This window comes from Canis lupus, chromosome 21, assembly GCF_003254725.2.
Source record: "Canis lupus dingo isolate Sandy chromosome 21, ASM325472v2, whole genome shotgun sequence".
NCBI classification, from domain to species: domain Eukaryota; kingdom Metazoa; phylum Chordata; class Mammalia; order Carnivora; family Canidae; genus Canis; species Canis lupus.
The window spans coordinates 20,601,200-20,626,646 of record NC_064263.1 but is presented as its reverse complement, the minus strand read 5'-3'; the positions used below and the strand labels follow the sequence as shown (position 1 = coordinate 20,626,646).

General features: G+C 38.2%; 1 protein-coding gene and 1 long non-coding RNA gene across 10 annotated transcripts in view; one reads left to right on the top strand and one right to left on the bottom strand.

The window, feature by feature from the left end:
* Positions 1-25,447, bottom strand: part of NARS2 (asparaginyl-tRNA synthetase 2, mitochondrial) — a 135,384-nt gene that overhangs the window by 2,320 nt on the left and 107,617 nt on the right. The window contains exons 12-14 of one of the 8 annotated variants that reach the window (XM_025419522.3): positions 19,839-19,936; positions 17,283-17,309; positions 1,828-3,546 (exon numbers count right to left, since the gene is read on the bottom strand). In XM_025419522.3, the coding sequence (XP_025275307.3) occupies positions 3,486-3,546; positions 17,283-17,309; positions 19,839-19,936 (186 nt within the window). In that variant the 3' untranslated portion in view covers positions 1,828-3,485. Of the gene's footprint in view, positions 1-1,827; positions 3,547-5,968; positions 6,229-10,492; positions 11,686-12,090; positions 13,307-15,477; positions 15,694-16,284; positions 16,820-17,282; positions 17,310-19,838; positions 19,937-25,447 lie in introns of those variants that run through there. The other 7 variants (XM_049098723.1, XM_025419523.3, XM_025419518.3 and 4 more) reach the window with 7 other exon arrangements.
* LOC112642116 (uncharacterized) overlaps positions 1-25,447 on the top strand; it is a 53,423-nt gene that overhangs the window by 5,046 nt on the left and 22,930 nt on the right. The window lies entirely within an intron of this gene.

Sequence of the window (25,447 nt, the reverse complement as noted above, 5' to 3'; positions counted from 1 at the left end):
AGCGGCAGGTGCATGGCTGATGGAACAGTCCCAGGAACGGGTTGGAAGGGCTGGAAGGAGAGCTGTCCTCAACTGCACACCAGGCTGGCATGATTAATACCACCCACGCCAGGCTTGACGTCAGTGATTGGACCGGGGGTGGGGGATGGATGTTTGTGTCCTAGTCATGCTGCCTTTTCTCCCCTTCAATTTAGTTGACAGGTTAATTTCAGAGCTGAGTACTGCTTGCCAAGGTCAGTGTGGCCAGCTGAGCCACCTCAGCTGGTGACTTTCAGGACACTGGGCTTTCACGAATGTTGAGGTGTGTGCCTCTTTAACCCCTGGATGCTTCGAGCCCATTTGGTTCCATCAAATTACTGTGACCTACTCAAATCAATTTCAGGCATCTGAATGGGACTGAGATCTGAAAGTGGCCTTGCGGTGTGGCTGAAGACCTTATTGGGTTTCCTTCCTGTCTGCAGCTGCTAAAAATCTGAGAGTTATTTGACATTATACCCAGTGGAAGATATTTTGGAAATAAACTTTCTTATAGGGAAAAGTTTGAGCAAGTCCAATTTCCCAATTTCTCCTTTGTAAGAAACTAGAACCTGTGCTAACTGCTTTGGGCCAGCTAGACTTGTGGGACATTTTTGCTAACACTGGTGAGGATGGACCTTCATTGCATTCACAGATCATGCCGCACAGTTACCATATTCTCCCAAGAACAAAGATTTGTCACATCCCTGACAAAGGGCCCTGGTACTCCAGACCATACTTTCCGTGATGGCCCCTTACTCCCTTCAGAGAAAAGTCCTACCTTGAATTACATCTCGAACATATGTCAAGATTGCTTTCCTTAAAACTCACCATCCCCACTCCTCAGCAGAGTTGTTCATGTTTTTCTGAATTCACATTGCACCTGTATAAATTGTTATCACGCTATACTGCAAATACTTGGGCAGGGTTGTATCATCCTCACTTTTGTATCCCTGAAGCCTCCCTGCATGGTGACAGGCACACAATGCTCACTGAATGTTGTGAGATGACAAAAACCCAACCTTTAAAGGATGGCACGTGGAAGCTGTGGACTCCTGGAGCATCCAGAAGTCTCTGATCCATCCACACCAGAAAACAATACCTGTGAAGATAGTTACAAGCCAGCTGGAGTGTTTAAATCCACAGGGATTGGCCGGTGGGAAGGGCTGAGCAAGTGGAGGTAATCCTACATGGCTTCACTTTTAGAGGTGGTTGAAATTGTTGGGTCGTTTCTAAAACAACGGCTCCTTAGACCTTTTGACTTCTATCTCTAGGTTCCAGAGAGGTTAACTGTTAACCCTGACACTGCTGGGCAGGCTCCCCAGATGCTCTCCTCTCGGGGACTAAGAATTAAATCATTTGTGGTCTGATATCTGGCCTCATTCTGACAAGTCCCATAGGGGCGTATCACTTAGCTCTTTGTACCCACACACAAAGTAGCAAAGCAGGAGAAATTGTGTTCCCTGAGTCAAAGTGGGTTTCTTCCAACAGGTGACCAGAAATGCCATATTCTTCTGCACCAAATGCATGCAGAGTGGCTTTGCAGACTTGCTAGTTTTTGTTTTGTTGGGGATCCAAAGGCCACAGGAGACCATCTCATTTAACTACCAGAGCTATCCCAAATGGCTGTCTGACCCATACAGCCAGTGACATGGTGGTGGTGGTGGTGGTGGTGGTGGCGGCGGCGGCGGCGGCAGTAGCCTCGATTTGTAGTATGCGACAATTTTGAGGGTGCGAACGCTACCCCTCACCTCCCTGACCAATTTCAAGCTATGAACTTCATGTGTATAAACACAATTAAGAGATGCTAAGTAATCCATCATTGTTTAGTACTTCCAACATATACAATAGACAAAAACGCCAAGAGCAGAGATAGCAGTGTAGTAAAATAAATAGTAACTGGTGAATTTTGGTTATTTATTCCCTTTGTTTTTAATGTAACTTACTTATTATAAGTTTATGAGTTAATTTCTTAGTAACCTATCATTTATATGCCATAACAGTCACCTTTTAAAGTGTGCATCTCAGTGGTTTCCAGTATATTCACGGAGTTGTGCAATCATCATTGCTATCTAATTTCAGACCATTTTCATTACCCCCAAAAGTAACTCCATATTCATTAGCAGTCACTCCTCATTCCCCGAATCCCAACCCCTGGCAGCCACTCATCTACCTTGTCTCTATGGATTTGCAATTCTGCTGGACATTCCATATGATTCCAATTATATATGGCCTCTTGCGTCTGACTTCTTTCACTTTCTATAATGTTTTCAATGTTCATCTGTGTTGTAGCATACATCAGTTCTTCCTTTTTTTGGTTGAATAATACCCCAATGACTGAATATACATTTTATTCATTCTTCAGTTGGATATTTCCATTGTTTCCACTTTTTGGCTACCATGAATAATGTTGCTGTGAACATTCATACCTGTATGAGTTTCTGTGTGGACCTGTGTTTTCATAAATATATATATATACCTAGGAGTCAAACTGCTGGAACATGGGTTGAATCTGTGTTTACTTTTATTTTTAAAGTAATCTCTGCACCCAACGTGGGACTCACACCCGTGACCCTGAGATCAAGAGTCACATGTTCCACTAACTGACAGCCAGGGCTCCTGTGTTTAACTTTTAAGGAACTGCTGAACTGTTTCCCACGGTGGGTTACACCATTTTACATAACCAGCAATGTATGAAAGTTCCAATTTGTCTTCATCTTCTCCAATACTTGTTAATTTCCATTTTAAATTCTTTTAATAATGCCCCCTTTTATTTAACAAGCTTGCAGAATTTTTCACCACAATCTGTTCTCATGGGCTAGTATGAGCCAGTCTTAGCATCCGTGTACAGCCTACCACAGAAAGTCCCACCATCCTTCTCTGTAGTAGTAAGTTCCACTTCTTTTTTGCTGACAAGAGCAATACTCAATAGATTTACGTTTCCTTCTTCTTACATCCTTCCTATAGAAAACCAAAACCTTAAAAGGTCTGAGGTTTTCTTCTATTTTGGAATTATTAAGATTTTTGATTCTGGAGTATCACAAAGTTTTCAACTCCCACCAGGCACTCTGGGAAGAACAGAGTGTTTCCCTCCTACATTTGTGTTGAGAAACAAAAATAAAAAACAAAATGTATCTTCCTGACACCCAGATAGATCTTCTGGATGAGCTCTCAAGCAGTTGCTTCAACAGGGCAAACAGCTGTGGTCTGTTTCAACATAATTTGATGTAATCAGGGTTAATTTTGATGATGCAGTGACTCTGAAGACTGTTTTTTAACTGGATTACTGTTGGGTCAACAATCATGTGGTATTACACTTAGTGGCTGAAACAAAAGCCAGAATTAAAACGGCTTCCCCCCCTAGCCCCTTCTAAATGACAGCCCCACTGGGATTAGGAGTTATGAGGCGCATTTAACACAATTAACTAAAAAAGGAAAGTCAGTTGCAGTCAAATTACATGCAAGCTTCTTCAAGGTCCAGGGTGTTGACTGGAAAAGAGCTGGAAACTTATTTGTTGGCGTTTTCTTTTCCTAGAGTGATTAGAAATATGTTAGCAGTAATCATTGTAACTTGACATTGTCGTTGATTCTAGGAAAAAGCCCTAAGATTTTCTTCAAAAACATTTTCCTGAACCAAATGATGATTTTAGCAGTCCACAGTTCCCTGTTTTCCATGCATGTTTTCAAAATGATGATTGTGAGCGAGGACTCAATTCAGGGTGCGGCATGCCAGGGCTGAATGAATGTGGTACATACAAAGCTCTACACACATTTCGAACGGTTTCTGAAGGGCAAAATACGGAATCTTACTTTCATTGTTTATGGCCAGCCAGTAGCAGGGTCTAGGTTGCTCTAGGCACACACGCTTTTTTTAAATTCAGTCTCTTACAGTTTTCAGTTTTGGCTAGTCTGAAGGACAGCAAAGGCTCATGACAAAAGCCATTCTTAACACAGTTCTGGAAAGAATCTTCAAAAATAGATGTCTTGCAAAGCTGCCAAATGTATTGGTTCTTCAAAACCACTCTAATCTAATTTGGTAGTTCAAAAAAGGTCTGATATTTGTCCAATCCCCTCTGTAAATAAGCCTCCATTCATTTTTCTGTTTTTGTGACTTCGGGTATCAAGACACTTGAAAAGCAGTCATTCCCCCTCCTATGGCATCTTATTTCTTAGAAATTTCTCAGGAATATATGGACATGACTAAAAGATGCTCAGACTACAAAACAAAAAGAGTAATGAGAATTCTTTCTATAAGTCAGATAGTGTATGTTTTCTTTTCAGTGGTAAAGGCAGTTTTAAATTTGCTTAAGCCCAAATAGGAAATTTATTGGTAAGAAAAATGAATTATATCCCCTGGAACCCAAGAAAAAGTTGAATAATCTGGCCTCAGGAAGGCTGGCAATCGAAAACTATATATAGCAAAAACTAGGCCGCCAGTTTGTATGTGTGTGTCTGTCTCTTTCACAGGCCATATGGTTTTTCATCTCTGAACATGTGCCTTCATTTCTTTCTCTTTCCAGACTGCCTTCTCTGTCTCTTGAGGCACATGGTTGCCCTACATCTCGTAAATTTACATATTCCTGGCTCAAGCAACCAGTCCAGATTCTCTAGTGTTCTCAACCCCATTTTTCCAAGAGAAAATGAAACTGGCCCATTTTGGGCCAGGTGTCCACCCCTTATCCAGTCAGGAAGGGAAGTGCCTGTCCCCCGTCTGTCTGCTGGGGATCCACTGGCTAAGATGGGATGGGGGGAATTCTCAGAGGAGGAATTGGTTTGATAACTAAGTTGACACCTCAAGAAGTATTTAAGAGGCATGAAAACCAATCTTGGTCCTTTCAGGACATAGCCAGTACCTATCATTTGAAATTTCAGCCAGCTGGAACCGATACTGTAAGATCTTAGGTTTTGCTTGTTTTGGGGTGCCCCAGAGGGATGCACAGAGTTACCATTAATTCGCATTTGCTGAACTAATGATGTAAGCTACTTCAATTTGGAGGCAAGAAGCTTGTCTAGATTTGGAGAGCAAGGCAGAGAACATGAACTGAAAATCTGAGCAACTCTAAGTTCATCTGGGACTTGCTTCTGAATTTCTTCTATCAATCAAATACATCATTCATCATTTACTGAGCACCTGTAGAGCAAGGTTCTTGAGAAGTCTACTAAGTTACCATACTCCAGAAGCAATGCCAGGAGAGGTGCCCTAGAAGTTCAGCTTCAGTAATAGCTCCTAAGGACAAATCACTAGCTGAACTCACATACTTTTAAAAGACTCCTGACTCTTTGTTTCTATTCAGGCAGTGGCTCCAGAGTTGGATTTTTATGCTGAAAGGGCAGGTTTAAAAATTTATGAAATATTTCAGACACATAAAGAGGGAAAAGACAGCTGAGGAATTACTTTTTAAGGAATATTTTCCTTTGGTCTGATGAACATATTTCCTCTTTTTTTGGGGGGACACCTCAATGACAGTTAATTCATTCAAGAGTTATTTGGTGAGTACCCACTATATGCCTGATACTCTCCAAGGTACTGCAGATACAAAGATGGATGCAGTCTCCTCTGTGTTACAGAGCTCTTGTTCTGGCAGAGAAGACAAATGACAGTTTAAGATGGCCAGTAGTTGCATATCGTGCTGAGGGAGCATAATGAAGAGAGTCTGGCAGCCATTGTCCAACCACTGGTATCTTGAAGTACAAGTAATATAAACATGTGAAAATGTAGAAATCCTGGCTGCATTTTAGAGTGTCACTCTTCTTGAAATAAAGCCTCATAATCTCAGACAGTGTGATCAGGGTTGTAATACTTTGATTCTGGGTGACTAAGAGGTGACAGGTGTGTAGACTGAGAAAGCTACCCAAACCCATTTACAGGCATGTCGAGACAAGTAGTGCTGTGTCAGAATGCAGGGTGTACTCTAATTCCACTGGCAGGACAGGAATCTGTTGAGTGCTGCTAACTCACTGGAAGAAAGTTAATCAAGAGCTAAATGACAGTCAATCAAGCACCAGAACACCAAAGTTTCCACATATGATAATTTTGTAGTTCTTGATCAATGAATAGACCACTCCTGAGTTTTCTGAGAAACATTAACCATACATAAGAGCCTTCCAGAACAAATTAGTGAAGCAGATATGCTTGTTTCAATAAAATGGACATACCTGGTTGGGGGGTCAGCTGGAGAAAGGAAGAGGAAGAATCTGGATGTTGATAGATTACTGGGTATAGGAGGAATCAGAGTGGCAGAGACACACATGCATGGAGAAAGAAACCAAACATGGGTGAGGTAGTGGACAAAAAAGGGAGGAAGAGATCTAGGTCAAGAGGTGTGGTAGGCTTCATGCTACATGGGTTTAAGAGCAATATCACTCTGTGAGCTGGCTTTCCCTCCTTGGTACAGAGGGATAAAAACCAGCTCAAAGGTGCGGGCAGAAACATCGTATGTTCCTTAGCATATTTGTGCAATTATTATCTTTTACTGTAAAAATTTTAAAGTGTCACTGAAGCTTTCTCACAGTATGGAAATAAGCCGCCTACATTAGGATCACGCAGGGTCACTATTTGGGAAGTACAAACTGTGGGCCATTCCATCTACTGAATCAGACTTCCTAGGGTAGGACAGGTAATCTGAATTTTTTAATAAGCTCCCCCTGTGATTCCTATTCACAGTAAACTCTGGCAAAGACTGGAGTCCCTAAGGCAAGAAGCATGTCCTATTTATCTCTGTATATGCAATCTTGCACTGGACCTGGGCACAGTGTGTGCTCAGTAAGTTTATTGAACTGAACTGAATATACCAACGAGGTTTTGAAAAAAAAAAAGTTGCTCAGTTCCAATGCTCTGAAACAGGTGATCTCATTTTTTTCCCCATATGCTTTTTGTCCATGTATACAGATTTTACACTATTGTAGTTACAAACTACAATTTGACATTTTTTTCAACATATTTTCTCCTATAATTTTTAATGGCTATAAATATTTCATTCAACATGCAATAAACATCTTAGTTCATACAGATTTTTTTGAGTTTTGAAAAGGTTTCCCCCTTAGGAGATCTTATGAAGTTTGTGCAGTTTATTTTTATTATTTTTTAAAGATTTTATTTATTTATTCATCAGTGAGAGAGAGAGAAAGAGAGAGAGAGAGAGAGAGGCAGCGACACAGGCAGAGGGAGAAGCAGGCTCCATGCAGGGAGCCTGACGTGGGACTCGATCCCAGGTCTCCAGGATCATGCCCTGGGCTGAAGGCGGCGCTAAACAGCTGAGCCACTAGGGCTGCCCATTTGTGCAGTTTATGAAACCCTTCTACATGCCTTCATTGTTTCTCACAGCAGTTTGTAAGATAAGGATTACCCTCATCCCGCAGATGCCTATCCAAACCCACAGGTAAAATAACTTGCTCAAGGTCCCACTGTTCAAAAGTAGAACGTCAACACTTAAATCAGAGTCCTCTCTCCCTCTCTAATGTGCTTTCCAAGACACTGAACATGCACCACATTTTCTGGCAGGAACTTGACCCAACAGTTTCCTGATGTAAAACCTGTAGTGCAGAATGTGAAAGACGGAAATTACACTTAAAGGGATCATCGGTCAGCTATATCTTAACTGAACAGGAATGAGCTCCTGCCTTTTGGGGCACTGCAAAGAAAATGCATATTAATGGAAGTCTTCAGTGAAAAAACTTAACTGTTCTTCAACAACAAATGTGCATATAACCCAAATCCATTACTGCAATCTTCAAATGGAAGGGGCTGGGACTGCCCTGAACACTGTGAGGCTGCAATTAGGATTTGTCAGCAATTATTACACATACAGGCAGAAGAACGTTACTACAGACAGCTGGCAAGGAGGCATTGGAGACTTTGAAGCTCTTCTAATACCAAAACTGGTATCAGACCGTACTTGTGTAGCAGCTGGGTGGACAGTGGAGGGAAGCATTCCTCTGCCAAGAAAAAGGCCCATTTTAAGGTAACAATGCCTGATGAATAATCTAGTGGGGTACAGTCCTTCAGAGAAGGGCAGATTGTCCATCTGAGCAGTTACAGAGATTCTATCCTGGAGAACAGAAGGCTGGGGAGAAGAAACAGTGTTGCTGTGTTTCTGGCTTACTACACTTGCTATAGAGAGGCAGGTTTCTGTACTATTAGGTCAGAGTTCTCCAAGTATAGAAAAAGTTCTATCTTAGGTAGAAAGCTCCTACTCATTGAAGGGATAGTGAGTGGGTAAACTACCAGGAGCTGGGAAAATACAGGGGAGGATAGGTTACATATCATAGACAAGGGGATCAAATCCCTTGATTTCAGGATCAAATCCAGGATCTTACAAAAACAGCAAAGCAGTTACTATTCAGCCAGCGTGCAGAGATTGTAAGTCAAAGAGTCACAGCTGCAAATGGCCCACATTCTGAAAAATACAGTTCTAGCTGTATTTTGCAGAAATAAATAAATTCATTTTAAAAAATGAGACATAGCAAGCTTTAGCACACTGCTGGGTCCAGGACCTTTTATTCCATAGTCAGTGTTTCTCTTTACTAGAATGCATTTGAACTCAATTGTCATTTCCCAGCACACTCTTAAATCTCTTCTCCTTGTGTAAAACAAGGAAATCAGAGGCCAAAGTATGTGTTTTGCAACATGTCCACTAAACTCTGGGGCTGAAGATACAAAATTCTTTGGTTACTACAGAGCTCTGGGCTTTCAGTTTCTCTGCAGGCTAAGAGTGGTGAGCTTTATTTGCAGTCTTACTCTCCTCAGATACCAGGAATCCCTAATAACCAATCCTCATAACAAATAAACTAATCTTTTACTAAATCAAATGAATTTGAAGCATGGTAAGCTACAAAATAACAAAATGCAGAATACACTGTGAATACATTAAAACATTTTGTAAACTGTAAAGCGATGTTCAAATGATAACAATTATGAACAATAAAGGAGGCAGCATAAAGTTACTGAACAGTCAGGAGCTATGTTAATTCAACAGCTGCCTGAATGACAGTTTAAGAAACACAAAAACTCCTGCCTTCTTTACAAAGTTCCTCTAGAAACTCCCACACAGTGTGCTAATAATGGCTGTAAATTCACTGGACTCCAAATCAGAGTGCCTAAGAGCTAACTGGGGCCTTAGCTACTCAGAGGGGTAATCCAGGGCTCCTGGTAATGGCAAAAAGTCTAGGGTTTCTGGAGGTGTGTTGACTATGATCTAACAAGATCCGTCTTATGGAAGTCCTATTAATCATTTTGGTGTAGGTTAAGATTATTTTTTGTCCTTAGTGCTTTTTAATTTGGACTCCACACTGGGAAGAAACTACCATCAGATATTACTCCCACCTGTTTTCTTTTTATTATACATACTTTAGATTGCAGACTGAATACAAATATTGATCAGAAGCCAAAAAGCCCCACACATTTCTTATCAATTCAATCCAGGCCAATCTGTCTTTCAACTCTGCATTTTTATGTTCTTGCCTCACCACTTACTAAAATAAATATATGAATAAATAGCAATCCAATCCAAATAAGCATCTTTCATCTATAATTATCTGAAACAAGAGGTTTAAAGAAGAGTAGAGTTAATCCATCTCACCAATTGCATCTTCAATGCCTGTTCAGTCATGCCTGAATGTCTAGATTCAATTTATAGAGAGTATGAATGTATAACATTGTAGAGGGGTGCTTCTGGCAGATCCTGTCTGAGAGGGACAAAAGGTCAAACAGTTCCTTTGCTGTTCTGTGACAGTCTCTGGGCTGGGTCAGAGGGTGGGAGAGTTATGTCTAGATCTGGAATGGATCACTCACACAATTAAGTTCTTGTCAGACCAAAAAAGAAAAAAAAAAAAAAAAAAAAAAAGACAGCACAACTTCCCCAGGCAAGAGGACAGCCAGATGGAAAGTAACTATTTTTCTCCACCTACTTCAAAATTTGAAATGAGAATGGAAATTAATGATGGAAAAACCATTTCAAAGTTTCAAAATACTCTTTCTTGGGTGGTTGGGGTTACTATTTTGAGGTGATGTTTGGAAATCTTGGGAAAACAGAATCTCATTTTTCCCTCATTGGAAACTGGTTATTCAAATAAAGACACCCTCATATCACCTTTTCTCTCACAAAGTCCTTTAGGAATATTATTATAGTAGAGGCAGTCCTCAACTATTAAATCTATACTTCTATTCATTATACAGAATTATATGATGCTGTTTATCTGTAGAATTTGGATATTTATATACACCAGTTGACAGATGGACATTTTAAAGTTTCTTTCCTGCTGTTGCTGCTTAGTTCTGGCATTTTCATCTTTGTCTAATACTAGTATTTGTTGTTCAATTACTGGTAAAATAAAAGTATTGAGCCAAAGATGCAAATTTTGAGGCTTGTTATGAGTGGCAAGTGTTTGGCTTCAACCAGATACCTGTTTTGTGATCAATTGCAGAGGAAAAGAATAAGTAAGTATGAAAGTTGGGAAATATACTGCTGAAGACTATGGAAAAGGTGAGGAACAATGTTTATTTGAGAAGGACCTTCTCTCATCCCACCCCACACATATACAATGAACATACTGAAGTCTATCATAAAACTTTCAGTGATTTAACTTCACTGTCCATTTTTGGGAGATGTAGTGGGTACTAAAAATGTAAAGGTTAGACTCTAAATCAATTATTATTAGTGACTATCTGTAGCACAAATTCCTGAAAGATCAAGAGACAGAAGAAGAATCCTTAGAGTTGATGCACTTGGAAACAACAATTCTGCAGGTGGCATAAATGGAGGGCACAAAGATGACCCTGCCTGATTAGTGCTACACAGTGACATCAATGGTGGCACTGAGATGGGAACCTGGGGTTTCTCTGATTCATGATTTTTTATATCACTGTTACTTAGGATGTAATGTTAACATTAGAATTCTATCTGGTTCCTCAAGAATCACTGGAGACATGATTCCTGATAGCCTCAGAAAATATTAGTGCCTCCAGGTTGGGGGCCTGTGAGTGTTTGTGATTCTCATGCCACAAGATTAATACAGCATCAATACCTGAATGTCAAATCAATACTGATTGATCCTGCAAATGTTTTAGAATGGTTTTTGCATTTATCTCCCAGGTCTAAGGTTAAAGATCACCTGTTCAGAGATGCCTTCTCTAGCAACCTTACCTGTGCCTGCCCTGCTCTTCATAAAATTTTATAGCTTACATCATATTTTGAAATAAAATATTTGTTTGCTTACTGATTGTGTATCTTCTCGAATAGAATGTAAACTCCATGAAGGCAAGGGTCATTTCTGTTTTGTTGATTATCATTTATTTAGCATCCAGCCATTGTTGGCATATGGAATAAGCTCAAATAATATCTGTCAAACAAACAAATGAATTTTATCTTTAACTCATGATTGAGGCAAGCCTTATGAAAGCCCTAATTACCTCTTTGTACTATCCTAAACTTGGTATCTAAGCCCAGGGGATTAAAGTTTTAGGAAAGTAGATTTTAGCTCAGCAAAAGCTACTAATTAGAGAGATGCAGAAATGGAATGAGCTAGTTTGTGGGATACTGAGCACTTTGCCAAGAAGAGGCTGCCCAGGTGTACAGGATCTCTCTGCATCAGGCAGAAGTTTGGTCATGAGAACATCTCAGTAACTTCTGTGATTTCCAGCTCTAAGGTTCTGCAGTTCTTTTCAGTTGTTTGCTTTGAGTTAGAATAAAATAAAACACATACAAAGTCATTAGGAAATAACCTAAGATAAATTATCTAATGAGACAGAGAAAACTGATTATTCAGGTATGCCTGCCATTTACCATCATTTGATACATACAAACTCTACTGAGTATACAATTTTGCTGTAAGTCCATAGGTATGTAACTCAATAAGGACTAAAAGAGTTAAAAACAATTTGTGTAGCATTTCACAGTTTTAAACACACATATACACACACTTTCATGTAACTGTTATATCAACTCTGAGGAAAATGATGTATGAGCTCATACAGAGTAAGTGGCTTGTCCAAAAACATACACATAAAGTGCTACAATTATCAGGTCTCAACTCCCAAATCAGCGATCCTCTCAATAACTAATAATAAAAGTAACAATGTTACTTTTTTTAAAAAAGATTTTATTTATTTATTCATGTGATACACAGAGAAAGAGACAAAGACATAGGCAGAGGGAGAAGCAGGCTCCACGCAGGGAGCCCAATATGGGACTTGATCCCAGGACTCCAGGATCACACCCTGGGCTGAAGGCAGGCGCTAAACTGCTGAGCCACCCAGGCGTCCTGACAATGTTACTTATTGAATCCCAAATTACCCATCCTTTAGGTTTAGCTATATTTGTATCATCATCTTGCAATGAAAATACTTTTCTTCCAAATTTCATTGGGAAAAGGCCAAGTGGAATTTAAAAATTTAACTGTATTTTTCTTTCACAGGTATCAAAAATCTAATTTATTTATTTATTTATTTATTTATTTATTTATTTATTAAATCTATTTTATTATCAGGGAAGTTATAAACATCTATTATAAACAAATTATAACGGTCGTTAGTTTAGATAATTAATACATCTCATTCATTTTTATAATTAAAGATCAACAGTTATTAAATGTGACTGTTTTCACCCAGTCTGATGAAAGAAGATTTCAATTCAGAATAGTAACTTAAGGACCCCGAAAGGAATATTTTTTTCTGTGATGTCTAGTAAGTTGATGAAAACAAGATGGGCATTTATCATAGGTTAAATGGCACGTGGCAAATGATCCAAAAAACATTCTTTTTAGCTACAAGTGTTTCTCAAAGGTCACAGAGGGCAGTGATCTAATGATTAAAGACAAATTAAAATACCATCTCATCATGTCTTGAGAGAGTTTGAAAGGACCTTTCAGACTATGGTTCAGTCTCTTCATTTCTTCTTACTTCACATAATAGATTTGAGATGCTACCTGCTATAAGTACCTCTTCTTGAGGGAGTTCATCTTCCCATGAAATGCTCTCAACTTTCTAGGAAAATTATGATCAGTTCTATTTTTCATATGCTCTATCTTATGGCATGACAATTACATACTGAAAGCTTCTGCATTTCTAAAATTCAAACATGCATTCTCCTGTATGCATATTCACATGCAGTATGTCTGGCACGGGGTAATTTTCCTTAACCAGTCTTCCGGCTATAAAATACATGAATGAGTAAATCTTGGAAAAGGGATAACATCTTTGATATTGTCAATTCCCAAGATGCACTGCAGATAGCGTTCAAATCCCATCCCAAAACCTCCATGGGGAACAGATCCAAATCGACGGAGGTCCAGGTACCTGATTTTGAAAAACAGAGAATCCTCAACTATAGATGCTGTGCTGAATCAGACGTCGTGACAGGATTTTGTTTCAAAAGTATTCTGCAACCATTTGTTATTATTCACATCATTGTGGTAAACAAATCTTTTCCTTCCAAGGACAGGTGAATGACACAGAAAAGTTAAAATGATCTGTTGAAGGTTTACTCAAACAGCAACAAATTCTGTCATGCATTAATGGGCTTTGGTCACTTGATCCTTTTTTTTTTTACTTGATCCTTTTTAAGTCATTTATGGACTTACATACAGAAAACCTGCCTCACAAAGTTACAAAAAATGTTAATTTTCTTGAAAATGCATTCTACTTCTATGTCTTAATATGTTAATGCTTTTTTCTTACTAAAATCATGTTGTTTAATACACATAGGAGAGTGAAGGGTTTTGCCTGATAAATCATAAAAAGATGCCCCTACTTGATTAGACTATAAGCTCTATAAAGGGCAGGAACTGTGTCCTATTCAACCTTTTATCTCCAGGGTCTGCTCTAGAGTAGATACTTTACTAACTCTATGACGATTTATTGTTTGAAGGCATAAAAATATACTCTTGAATGCTAGAGTGAAATTTCCAGATCTGTGCTTCAAACCTAGTAGAATAAGTCCAGAGTCATTTTTCTGGAAAGCTAGATAGGCTCTGAAGCTTTGTTTATACTCATTCAATTCCCATATGAGATCCCATGGCTAGAAAATGGTGCAGTCATGATTTGAATTCAGAATTCAACACACCAGCCTGTAATAAATTTATTTCACTAAAGGAAGAGGAGGAAGACTTTGTAAGTATTTTTACTATGTCATTTGGTGGGGGAATTCTTTAGTTATACAATATTGATTAAAAGCAAGTTATGGCTTCTTCTTTTTTCTTTTTTTAAAGATTTATTTATTTATTCATGAGAGACACAGAGAGACAGAGGCAGAGAGATAGGCAGAGGGAGAAGCAGGTTCCCTGCAGGGAACCCAATGGGGGACTCAATCCTGATTCCAGGATCACGCCTTGAGCCGAAGGCAGATTCTCAACCACTGAGCCACCCAGGCGTCCCAGTTATAGTTTCTTGAATAATTTGTAAAATCAGTTCTAGAATAAAACTTAAGTGCCATAGCTAGTACTCATATGGCTTTTCAAGAATAAAAACTATCACAGGTTGCCTTGGTGGCTCAGTGGGCTAAGCGTCTGTCTTTGTCTAGGGTCATGATATGGGGGTTCTGGGATCAAGCCCTGCGCTGGGGTCTTTATGCTCAATAAGGAGTCTGCTTCTCTTTCTCTGTTCTCCCTCATGTTCTCTCTCACTCTCTTAAATAAATAAATAAATAAATAAATAAATAAATAAATAATAAATATTAAAAAAAGACTATCACTTATTTCCCCACTATTAATAATAATGACCACATGTATCAGTATTTTAGACAGTTAAGATTAAATACTTATCTTTCTAAAAGATGAATTGCAACAAGGTGAATTACAATTAAGTGAGGGATCAATAAATAGGATATCTAGTATAAAACTTCAGATTATTAAGAACTATCAGGAATAATGGAAGAAGCACAATCTTGAGTAAATGAAATATTTTGTAGCTGAATTAACTTTAAGTTTATAAGGCATGAGGACAGGATATACTTTCATTTACTGAGAAAATGAGATGAAAGGCCTATCAAACCACCTGCCATAAATATCTGCAGGATCTGGGCTGGCTGCTAGAAGTCCAGCAATAGCTTTAGCTATCTCTAAATTTCTCATACGTCAATGTATACACGGGCATACATGTCTGGAAAATGAATTCAGCAGATGGATTCAGTCTATAGCATTTTTCTTGCCTTTGCTTTGATATATAGACAAGTCCACTTATAAAAAACAAGTTTTTGAACAAATACGCATTTGTTGGATTTTTTATTTTTGATTGTTGTTAAATTGATTCTAGGGTAGCCAGACTGTAGAAGAGATGGTATGAAATTTGTGGAACTAGTTATAAATGTGACTTACATTTGGCATGTAGAAATAGAAAGTGAGTAAATTATCTGACACTTGGGGTGGCTACTCACAGTGGAATGGAACACTAGTAGAGACTACAAACTTGAAGATTTCTAAATCCCTTCCACCTTTAAAATATTATATGATTACCAGATAAAGGGAAGCAGATTCAAATACTAGATATTTTTATTTAGAAATTTTAAGAGTTTGGGGATCCCTGGATGGCGCAGCGGTTTGGCGCCTGCCTTTGGCCCAGGGCGCGATCCTGGAGACCCGGGATCGAATCCCACGTCGGGCTCCCGGTGCATGGAGCCTGCTTCTCCCTCTGCCTGTGTCTCTGCCTCTCTCTATCTCTGTGACTATCACAAATAAATAAATAAATACCTTAAAAAAAAAATTAAAAAAAAAAAAAAAAGAAATTTTAAAAGTTTGAAAACTTTAGCTGGGACAAGAATAGTATTGGAATGGTTAATAAAGACTAAAAAGACCCAAACTTATTTAACCAACAATTAGAATTTGTGATCTAGCTAGTTTTTCCCCACTATGAAGATTATCTTGTAGACACACAAAAACAGGCAAATGCATAAGCTTGCTTGGTTAGGTTCATCTACCTAATAAGGCTGAGAACAAAAGAAAGAAAAGGAAAAGAAACTGAGGTTCCATTCTAGGTAGATACTTAACCTACATTGTTTCATTTTATCCTCACAATAATCCTGTTAAGTAGATACTATTATTCCATTTCACAGCCAAGAAAACCAAGACTTGGAGAGATTTAAGTATGCCTAAGGTCACTACTGGTATATAATAAGGCATTCAAGGGTCATGACCTGAACGTAATTTTAGGCTTTGGCATTTCTATAATCTAGCTCTTCCATTACCAAAAGTAGGGTGTGTAATTTGACTCTTCCTTCTTCTGAGGATAGCAAACGAATTAAGAATACTAATAATTAATATGAAGGAATGCTACTATAAAAATATAATTACATAATTTGTATATATTGAAAAGTACTTGAAGAAAGGGTCTGCAGAAAGAAAATCAGAACAATTTTGGAGATGTAAATGTATGAATACAGACAAGTGATCTTCCCTATGCAGCTTAGATTTCTATAGATTTTAGGGATCACTTAGCTCAAACCCCAGTTTCACACAGAGAGAAACTGAAGCTAAAAAGATAGGAACAAAGCCTCAGCTCTATGCTTCTGTGTGGTTTTAAGTTAGTTAATATCTCTCAGCCTTAGGTCTGGAGGGGTAATGAAAAAGAGATGAAAATAGTACCTAACTCACAAGGTGTTATAATAATTACATAAGAAAATATACATTCAGGGGTGCCTGGATGGCTCACTTGGTTGAGGGTCTGGCTCTTGATTTTGGCTCAGGTCATGATCTCAGGGTCCTGGGATTGAGCTCCTCATCCGGCTCCATGCTCAGTGGGGAGGCTGCTTGGGATTCTCTCTCTCCCTCTGCCTCTCTCCTGGTTTGCGTTCTCTTTCTCTCAAATAAATCAGTAAATCTTTTAAAAAATACATTAAAATTTTAACACAGTTATATGGCACACAATAAGTAATAAATAAAAGGCAGCCTATATTATTACTATTTTTCCAGCACTAAAAGGGAATAAGTAATCTTCTGAGAACCTACCTATTCATTCTTTTTTTTTTTAAAGATCTTATACTTTAATTTTTTTTTTTAATTTTTTATTTATTTATGATAGTCACACAGAGAGAGAGAGAGAGAGGCAGAGACACAGGCAGAGGGAGAAGCAGGCTCCATGCACCGGGAGCCTGACGTGGGATTCGATCCCGGGTCTCCAGGATCGCGCCCTGGGCCAAAGGCAGGCGCCAAACCGCTGCACCACCCAGGGATCCCCTATTCATTCTTAATACTCTTCCACAGTGCTTAGGGAATACATATAAAACCTACATAACAATCAGACCAATAGCTAGAATAAGAATGATTAAGGGCCACATTCTTACCATTGGTAGGTTTCTGTTAGTCCTGATCTGTAAGATGAAAGAAACAAAATTCTTTCAAACAATGGCAATAAGACGAAGATACCAACCACCAAACATTTATCCTGGGTTGTGTGCAGTGTTCTTTATAAAGAAGTAGACACAGGAATGCCTGGGTGGTTAAGTCGGTTAAACGTCTGCCTTCAGCTCAGGTCATGGTCCTGGAGTCCTTGGATCGAGCCCCACGTTGGGCTTCCCACTCAGTGGGGAGTTTGCTTCTTCCTCTCTCTCTGTCCTTCCCTCTGCTCAGGTGTGCACTCGCTGTCTCTAATACATAAATCTTCCCCCCCCCAATTTTCTTTAAAGATTTATTTATTTATTTATTTATTTATTTATTCATTCATTCATTCATTCATTCATGAGAGAGAGAGTGAGAGAGAGAGGCAGAGACACAGGCAGAGGGAGAAGCAGGCTCCATGTAGGAAGTCTGATGTGGGACTCAATCCTGGGACTTCAGGATCATGCCCTGAGTCAATGGCAGACATCCAACCACTGATCCACCCAGGCGCCCCCCCCCCCAAAATTAAAAAAAAAAAATAAAGAAGTACACACAAAAACCTGTGCTCTCAAAAAACATACAATATGATTGAGAGGCTGACCATTCAGTATGGTTAAGAAAGGTAAGTTAACCAATAGCCCTAGGTATAATGAAGTAAGTGGTACAGACAATAAATGTTATAGAAAGAAAGTATAGTCCAGAGCCCAAAAGAAGAGGTTCATTTCAGATGAGCTTCTTGTTCTATGACATAAGAAAAGCACTGTTACTTAAGGTTGCTGGGAGGTACACACAAGGGACATAAAGACACATTTCATTCTATAGCATTAATAATATAGATTCTGCCTTCAAAATATGGTTGTAAATTGGTTTTTGTTTTGCCAATGTGAAAAATGTTAATAAAATTTTAAGCTCTTAATACTCATTAAAATTAATTTCAGCCCTTTAACACCTAGCTGGCTCAGTTGGTACAGTGTGCAACTCTTGATCTCAGGGTTGTAAGTTTCAGCCCCACATTGGGTGTACAGATTACTTAAAAATAAAAATAAATGTTATAAAAAATTAATTTCAGCCCTTTAAAAGTATTTAGGATCACAGTGCACCTGAAGTGATAAGGACTATGAAAAAATCAGTTATACAGAAAACATGAACCGAAGTCACAGATAGATCCCTGAGACAGGGAAACACATAGAACTATTTCATTAGGAAAGATAAATTTGGATATTATCAGATATTAGGTAAACATGTAATGTTATGAGGAAAGGTTTCCTGAAGGAAGGAAGCAAGCAAAGAAAACAAACCAATTAATCTTTCAACAAATGAGGTTTCTTGCCATGTGTGATTTTTATTGTGCTTCAAAAAAACCCAGAGATCTTCAAATTCTTTCCATCTAAGGAGTTTGACCTTTACTTCATTTTCATGATTTTCCCAGGACTTTCTTAACAGTATAGTAATAGTAAGGAGTTAGTAATCTAACTAAATAGAGGCTTCTCAGAACATATTTATTTCCTTTCTTCTTCTGGACCCTAATCAAATAGAGCAGTTCAAATGATTGGATTACAAAACCAAGTTACCCAATAAATTTATAGGTTGGGATTGTGGAAAAGCATAAACTTTTAGCATTTCTCCATTAGGAAAAGAAGGCCTTATAAATGGCTATTTTAACAGGATATTTTCAAACTATCATATTCAGGCTTTTCCAGGTTTCTATGAAATCCAGTATTATCTGGAGAGTAGGAGAGTGGGATTAAGCCTTCAACATGGGAAAAACCTTTTTTTTTTTTAAAAGTCTGGCATAGCAAAAGTGGAAACCATGGAAAACAGAGGTTTATAACCTTGGTTAGTTTAGGAAGTCATTGTGGTTTGTTGGCAGACCGTGCATACATAGGAGTGGTAGTTCAATTAGAAACACGATTCCCTACTTCTCATCTCCAAAACATTTTCTGTGTGTTTATGGATTCGTTTCCTAGGTCTCAAGCAGCAAGTTAAAATGAGTTATTCAAATAGCTTAATCAAGACCCTTACATAGCAGAAAACCTGAGGAAGGAAAAACTGCTTATTCTAAATGTTAGTTTAGTGGATATTTTTAGTATCTTTCTTTCTCCATCTTTATCCTTTCTCTCGTTCAGAGTCTGTCTTTTCTTTATGGCTCTAAAGGAGTCTTAGTTTATGTTCCCAATCATAATTTAGAGTAAATAAAAAAGAACAGAAAGAAGGGGGAAAATGAAGGAAACCCTTTAAGGTTGTCTTCTACCATTAACTTTTTAAAAAGCAATTTCCATAGGGAGAAATATGCACCAAATAGTGGGCACATGTCACTGTGGCCTTATTTCACATAGCAGTTCCAATCTTTAAGAAAGGGGAGCTCAGGGAAGTCACATGACAACTTGCTCAAGGCCACAGAGAGTCTGAGATTCAGGTCAGTTAGGCACTGAGGCCCATTTGCTGTTCTTTGTGACTCTGCCAAGACTGCCTTCGAGTGCCCCATCTTCAATTTTTGAATTTTGTTTATGTCTGATCAATACCTGGCCAGTCGCTGCTCTAAGAAATGGTACCGTTCCTCTCTGAGGCTTCCTCCAAAGAGCTCTCCAACTCCAGGAACCAAAAGATCAACAGCAGCAACCTAAAAAGGAAAAAAGTCATGAGCAATTTCACATTTTACATTTTCAGGGGATTCCAACAATTGTCAGCATCTCAAGGAAGTGGAACTTTTAACATTTTAACAAGTGGCTATTTAACTGCTTACCAGAATCTTGTTTATGTTATCTGTTTCAAAATAAAATATTTTGTATTATTTTTAGAATACATGATACACAAATTACAGATGGACAGTTTCCTCTCTTGCACCATATATGCAGTATATTTAACAGAAATATGTTTTTTTAAAGATTTTATTTATTTATTCATGAGAGACACAGAGAGAGAGGCAGAGACATAGGCAGAGGGAGAAGCAGGCTCCCTGTGTGGAGCCTGATGCAGGACTCGATCCCAGGACACCGGGATCACAACCTGAGCCCAGGGCAAACATTCAACCACTGAGACACCCAGGTTCCCCCAGAAATGTGTTTTCTTCACAAATGTGGTATGTTAATTATAAAAAATGTGGCAAGTATTAAAAATTATAAGATATTAAAAGTCATCTATCACCATGCAGAAGCAATTGCATTTTGGCATATTTTCTTTCTGATTTTTTTTTCTTCCATGTTTATGGAGTACAGTAGATCAAATTACACATAAAAATGTATCATTCTAATGTTTTACTTAGTATTATAAATTTTTTTCTGATGTTAGTATACTTTGCATACTTAATTAAAAAAATAAAAATCTCTCTACCCAACATGGGACTTGAACTTAAAACTCTGAGATCAAGAGTCACATATGCCACTGACTGAGCCAGCCAGGCGGCGCAATACTGAATGTTTTAATACCTGCATAGTTTATTGTTTAAAAGTAACAGTTTTTATCTAACTGCTTTTCTCTTGTTGAGCATTTTAGTGTGTGTCTTTTGTTTGTTTTCTTGTAAATAATTTGGCAATGAAGATTTTTCTTTAACTTATAGTATTTTGGTAGGACATGTAAAATATGTCCTGATTATTGGGGCACCTAGGTGACTCAGTTGACTGTCCCATTCTTGATCTCAGCTCAGGTCCTGATCTCAGGGTAATGGGTCCAAGCTCCACAATGGGCTCCACACTGGGCATGGAGCCTACTTTAAAAAAAAAAAAAAGAAAATGTTCTGATTATTAATCAAAAAAGTAAAAACTGAAACAATGAGATAGCATTTTGGAGTTATCATAATATAAAAGTAAGAAAACAACACAGACAACATGGATTAGAAGTTGCATAAGCCAGTATTCTCTTATGTCTGATAGAATCTTTCTGGTCAGTAACTTGGGGAAAGATCATCAAAACCCTTAAAAATGCCACATGATTTGACCCAGCCTTGGCAATTCTACCAACCAGGAACTGGTTGCTCTCTAAAATCAAAATCAAAAAAACCAGGAACTGGTTGCTCTCTAAAATAAAAAACAAAAAAACCCCCAACAACCCCCAAACCAAAAAAGATTACCACACAGGGTGTTTATTGCAGCATTACCTAAAATAACAAAAATTCAAGTCATGTCAATAGGAGACAACTGTTAAACATGGATAAAAAATCTTAGACATGAATTAAAAAAGATTGGCATCTACATGAGATGTTAATTATGCTGCCACTATGATTTCTTCTGTTCTCTGGTATTTTCTTATTTTCTACAATGAAGATGTGTTACACTTTTATAATAAGAAAACATACAAAAAACTTTCAATAAAGGAAAATAGTAGCTTTATATTTTAATTTCTATTTTTTCAGTTACTAGTAATATTTAACTTTTATGTTTATTTGCTATCTGTATTATTCTGTGACTTGGTGGTTCTTTTTTGTGGGGCAGGTAGCAAGCATTATTAAGAAGGCACAAAACTGAGGTGCTTGGGTGGATTGGCTGGTTGAGTGTCCAACTTGGTTCTACCCAGGTCATGATCTGGGGGTCATGAGATGGAGGCCCTCTGCCCAGGATCTGTGTGGGGAATCTGTTTGGGATTCTTTCCCCCTTCCTCTCTTTCTTCCCTTCTCCCTGCTTGTGCTCTAAAAATAAAATCTTTTAAAAAAATTTAAAAAAAGAAGATGAAACTAAGAAATATATATTACAACAAATGAAAAATCAGAAATTCATAAAATATATTTTAATCTTCAATTAAAAAAATTTTAAAGTAAGCTCTACACTTAATGTGGGACTCAAACTCCCGACCCCAAGATCAAGAGTTGCACACTCTAGGGTGTTTGAGTGGCTCAATTTGTTAAGCAACTGACTCCAGATTTCGGCTCAGGTCATGACCTCATGGATTGTGAGACCAAGCCCCACCTCCAGCTCTCCCATTGGCCAGGGTCTGCTGGAGAGTCTCTCCCTCTGTCCCTCTCCCCAGTCGAGGGCATGCTAGTATGGGCATGCTCTCGCTCTCTAAAATAAATAAATCTAAAAAAAAAAAAAAAAAAAGAGTTGCATGTTCTATTGACTGAGCCAGCCAGGGGCCCCTCACATTTAATTAAATGTCACATGACATTATAAACTCTTTTCTTAAACACTGTCTTACTTATAGCCTTACTTTACTATACAATTTATACTTTACAATTTACTATAAAGCAATTGCCCTGTTTTGATTTCAGAACTTTTGACTGAGGTATCTCTTATAAATAATTGAAATTAATAAAACTGTAATAATTCAAGAGTGCACCCCAAATACTGTATGCCTCATCTTCATTATATCATTAAAAGAGAAAACATCAGATATGATTTGGTGTGAATTACAGCGAGAGAAAACAGAAATTCACTAATAGCTTCTTTTACTAAATTTCCTACCACTTACTCAGCTGGTGAGAAGTAAATGTGCAAACAGATTTTGTCACACTAACACTGCTTGTTGACCACATCTTAGTAATTCTTCTGTGAACTTGGGGAAACTATAATGACCAAGCAGATAATTCGGAATGTAGATTTGGTGACTCAGATATGATGACAGGGAATGAAACACACAGCTTTGGACAGGTGGACAAGAAAGCCTTGAGAGGAAATTCTCAGAGGCTACACAATTAATAGAGTTGGACTCTGACCAGGACCCTGCAGTTACCCTTTCTATTCTCAGAGAAAGAAGTTTCAAGGGAGAGTTTTTTTTTTTAATATTGTATTCACTTATTTGAAAGAGAAAGAGAGAACATGAGCAGAAGGGAGGGGCAATGGGAGAAGGAGAAATAAATAAATAGACTCCTCGCTGAGCAAGGAGTCCAACAAGAGCTTTGATCCCAGGACCCAGAGATCATGACCTGAGCCAAAGGCAGATCCTTAATTGACTGAGCCCCTGAATGACTGGCATCTTTATTTCTTAGTATCTTGCTTTTAGATATGGCTAACATATATTAGAAGTTGAGAGACACCTGATCAAAAATCTGTTCTTAACCTTAATCCAAAGTTTTAAATTTAGAATTACAGGCCATCTGGATTAGAAAAGAATAGACACCAAGTGGCTCTCTGAGCTTTGCTTGAAAACATTTAATGACTGAAAATCACTATCCCTGAAGTATAGCATTCCATCTTTGTGTAGTTCTATTAAGAAGGGACAGGTATATCCAAAATCTATCATTTCTAAGCTTTGGAAGTTGAGGCAATTCCAAGCCACAAAGGTGAGCAGTAATTGCCTCTGCTACTGTAAGTATAGGCAAAGTTTATAAAAGTTCACTGCCTCAAAAACAGATGTTGGAGAATCAGCTATCATGGAAGAACAGGAAACAGGTAATCCAGCTGGGGCCACGAGGGAATGTGTTGTTTTGCTTTCTGTATAAGTTCATAAGAATCCAATAAGAGACACATTTCTTGCTTGGTTTGCTGCTAATACAACTAAAACAAGCACAAAGCCCTTTGGAGATCTTAGCATTTTCTGTAGGTCTCAATTATGTTAATTTTGAACTTAGGTTTTTTTAAATGCTATTTTTAGAGGACCATGAAAGATGCATATTTATCTTTGATTACAAACCTTCTTTATTTTAATATGTGAGCTCCCTGGGGAATTCAATGTACAACCATACTGGTTTTAGACCTATTTAGTTTTTATTTATCTGGAATATTTGCAACTGCACAGTAACAGTTGTGGAACTGATAGCTTCTGAATCTTTTGAGTAACCTTCAAAATCTTTTTTTTTTTTTATTTGAGAGAGAGAGCGAGAGAGAGAGAGAGAGAGAGCAGGAGAGGGAGAGATAATCTTAAGCTGGCTCTATGCCCAGCATGGAGTCCAATTTGGGGCTCCATCTTAAAACTCGGAGATCATGACCTGCACTGAAATCAAGAGTTGGATACTCAACCGACTGAGCCATCTGAGTCACCTTTAAAACCTTATGCTATAGTACGATATCTACATTTTTTCTTCTGGATTTCTTTCAAACCTGTTTTCCTAATAACCAAGACATTAAGATGGTTAAGCCCAGTTATTTCTACATTAGTTATCATAAAATTAATTGTGGTAGTTGCTGTATTAGTCAGGATAGGTTACATTATCCTAATAACCCAGTTATAAACAATCCCAGAAGCTTATAACAGGCTTCTCAATCTCAGCATTAGTGACATTTTTGGCCAAATAATTTTGTTGTGAGGGTCTGTCCTGTGCATCGTGGGATATTTAGCAGTATACCTGGCCTCTACCACCAGATGTCAGTTTCAATGCCCTAGTTGTGACAACCAAAAATGTCATCAGATACTGCTAAATGTCTCCAGCATAGGAGTGGAGGTAAGGAGGCAGGACGGGGAGGCAGAGGACACAAAGTAGTACATGACTGACAACTTCTGCTTTACAACAATGAATTGGCTTTTTAAAACTTATGCTACATGTCCATCCTGGCTTGAGGCTGATAAAAAAAACCACTTTGTGAGGTACTGCTGATTTGGCAGACAGGAAAAAAAAGAACACAGACAAGTATGTACTAAAAACATTTGTCCAGGAGTAATGGATATAGGTCACACTTGCTAACTATTCTTTGGCCAATACAAGTCACATGTGAGTCACTAAACGGATGTTGATGCGGCAGGAAAATATAATCTCCTCTGAGAGAGTAGTGGCCACTATTTATGTAGAGTACAACAGTTTACTATGTAGCCTCCCCTCTCCCAAACTGACATGGAATCTTTCACTTCCACTCTCCCAACCAAATCCTCATTGTTAATTAGAGAATTAAGGTCAGAATAGTTCTCCTATTTCTTCCTCTGTACTCTGGGAGAGGGGGTTAGAAAAGGAAAAGAAGTAAAGAACTTACCAAAATAGAAAAGAACCGAACAAAATAGCTATTTTAGTTGAATAAAAATTTTAGAAGACATCCAGATAAAGTCCCATATATCACTCTTAATTTTGTGACAAGCAGAAGGAATACACACATCATTTATGTCCTTTCTTTGGATGGCCTGAAAATTCACACTTTCAGGTGCACGAATTCATGTGATATTTTCTTGACAAAGAGTAAAGTTGCTTCTCCTTTTGAGAGAGATTGATCCTTTGAGTAAGACATTCCTTCACGGTGCCTCATAAATGTTCTATAACCAAGCATATTGTTTCTTT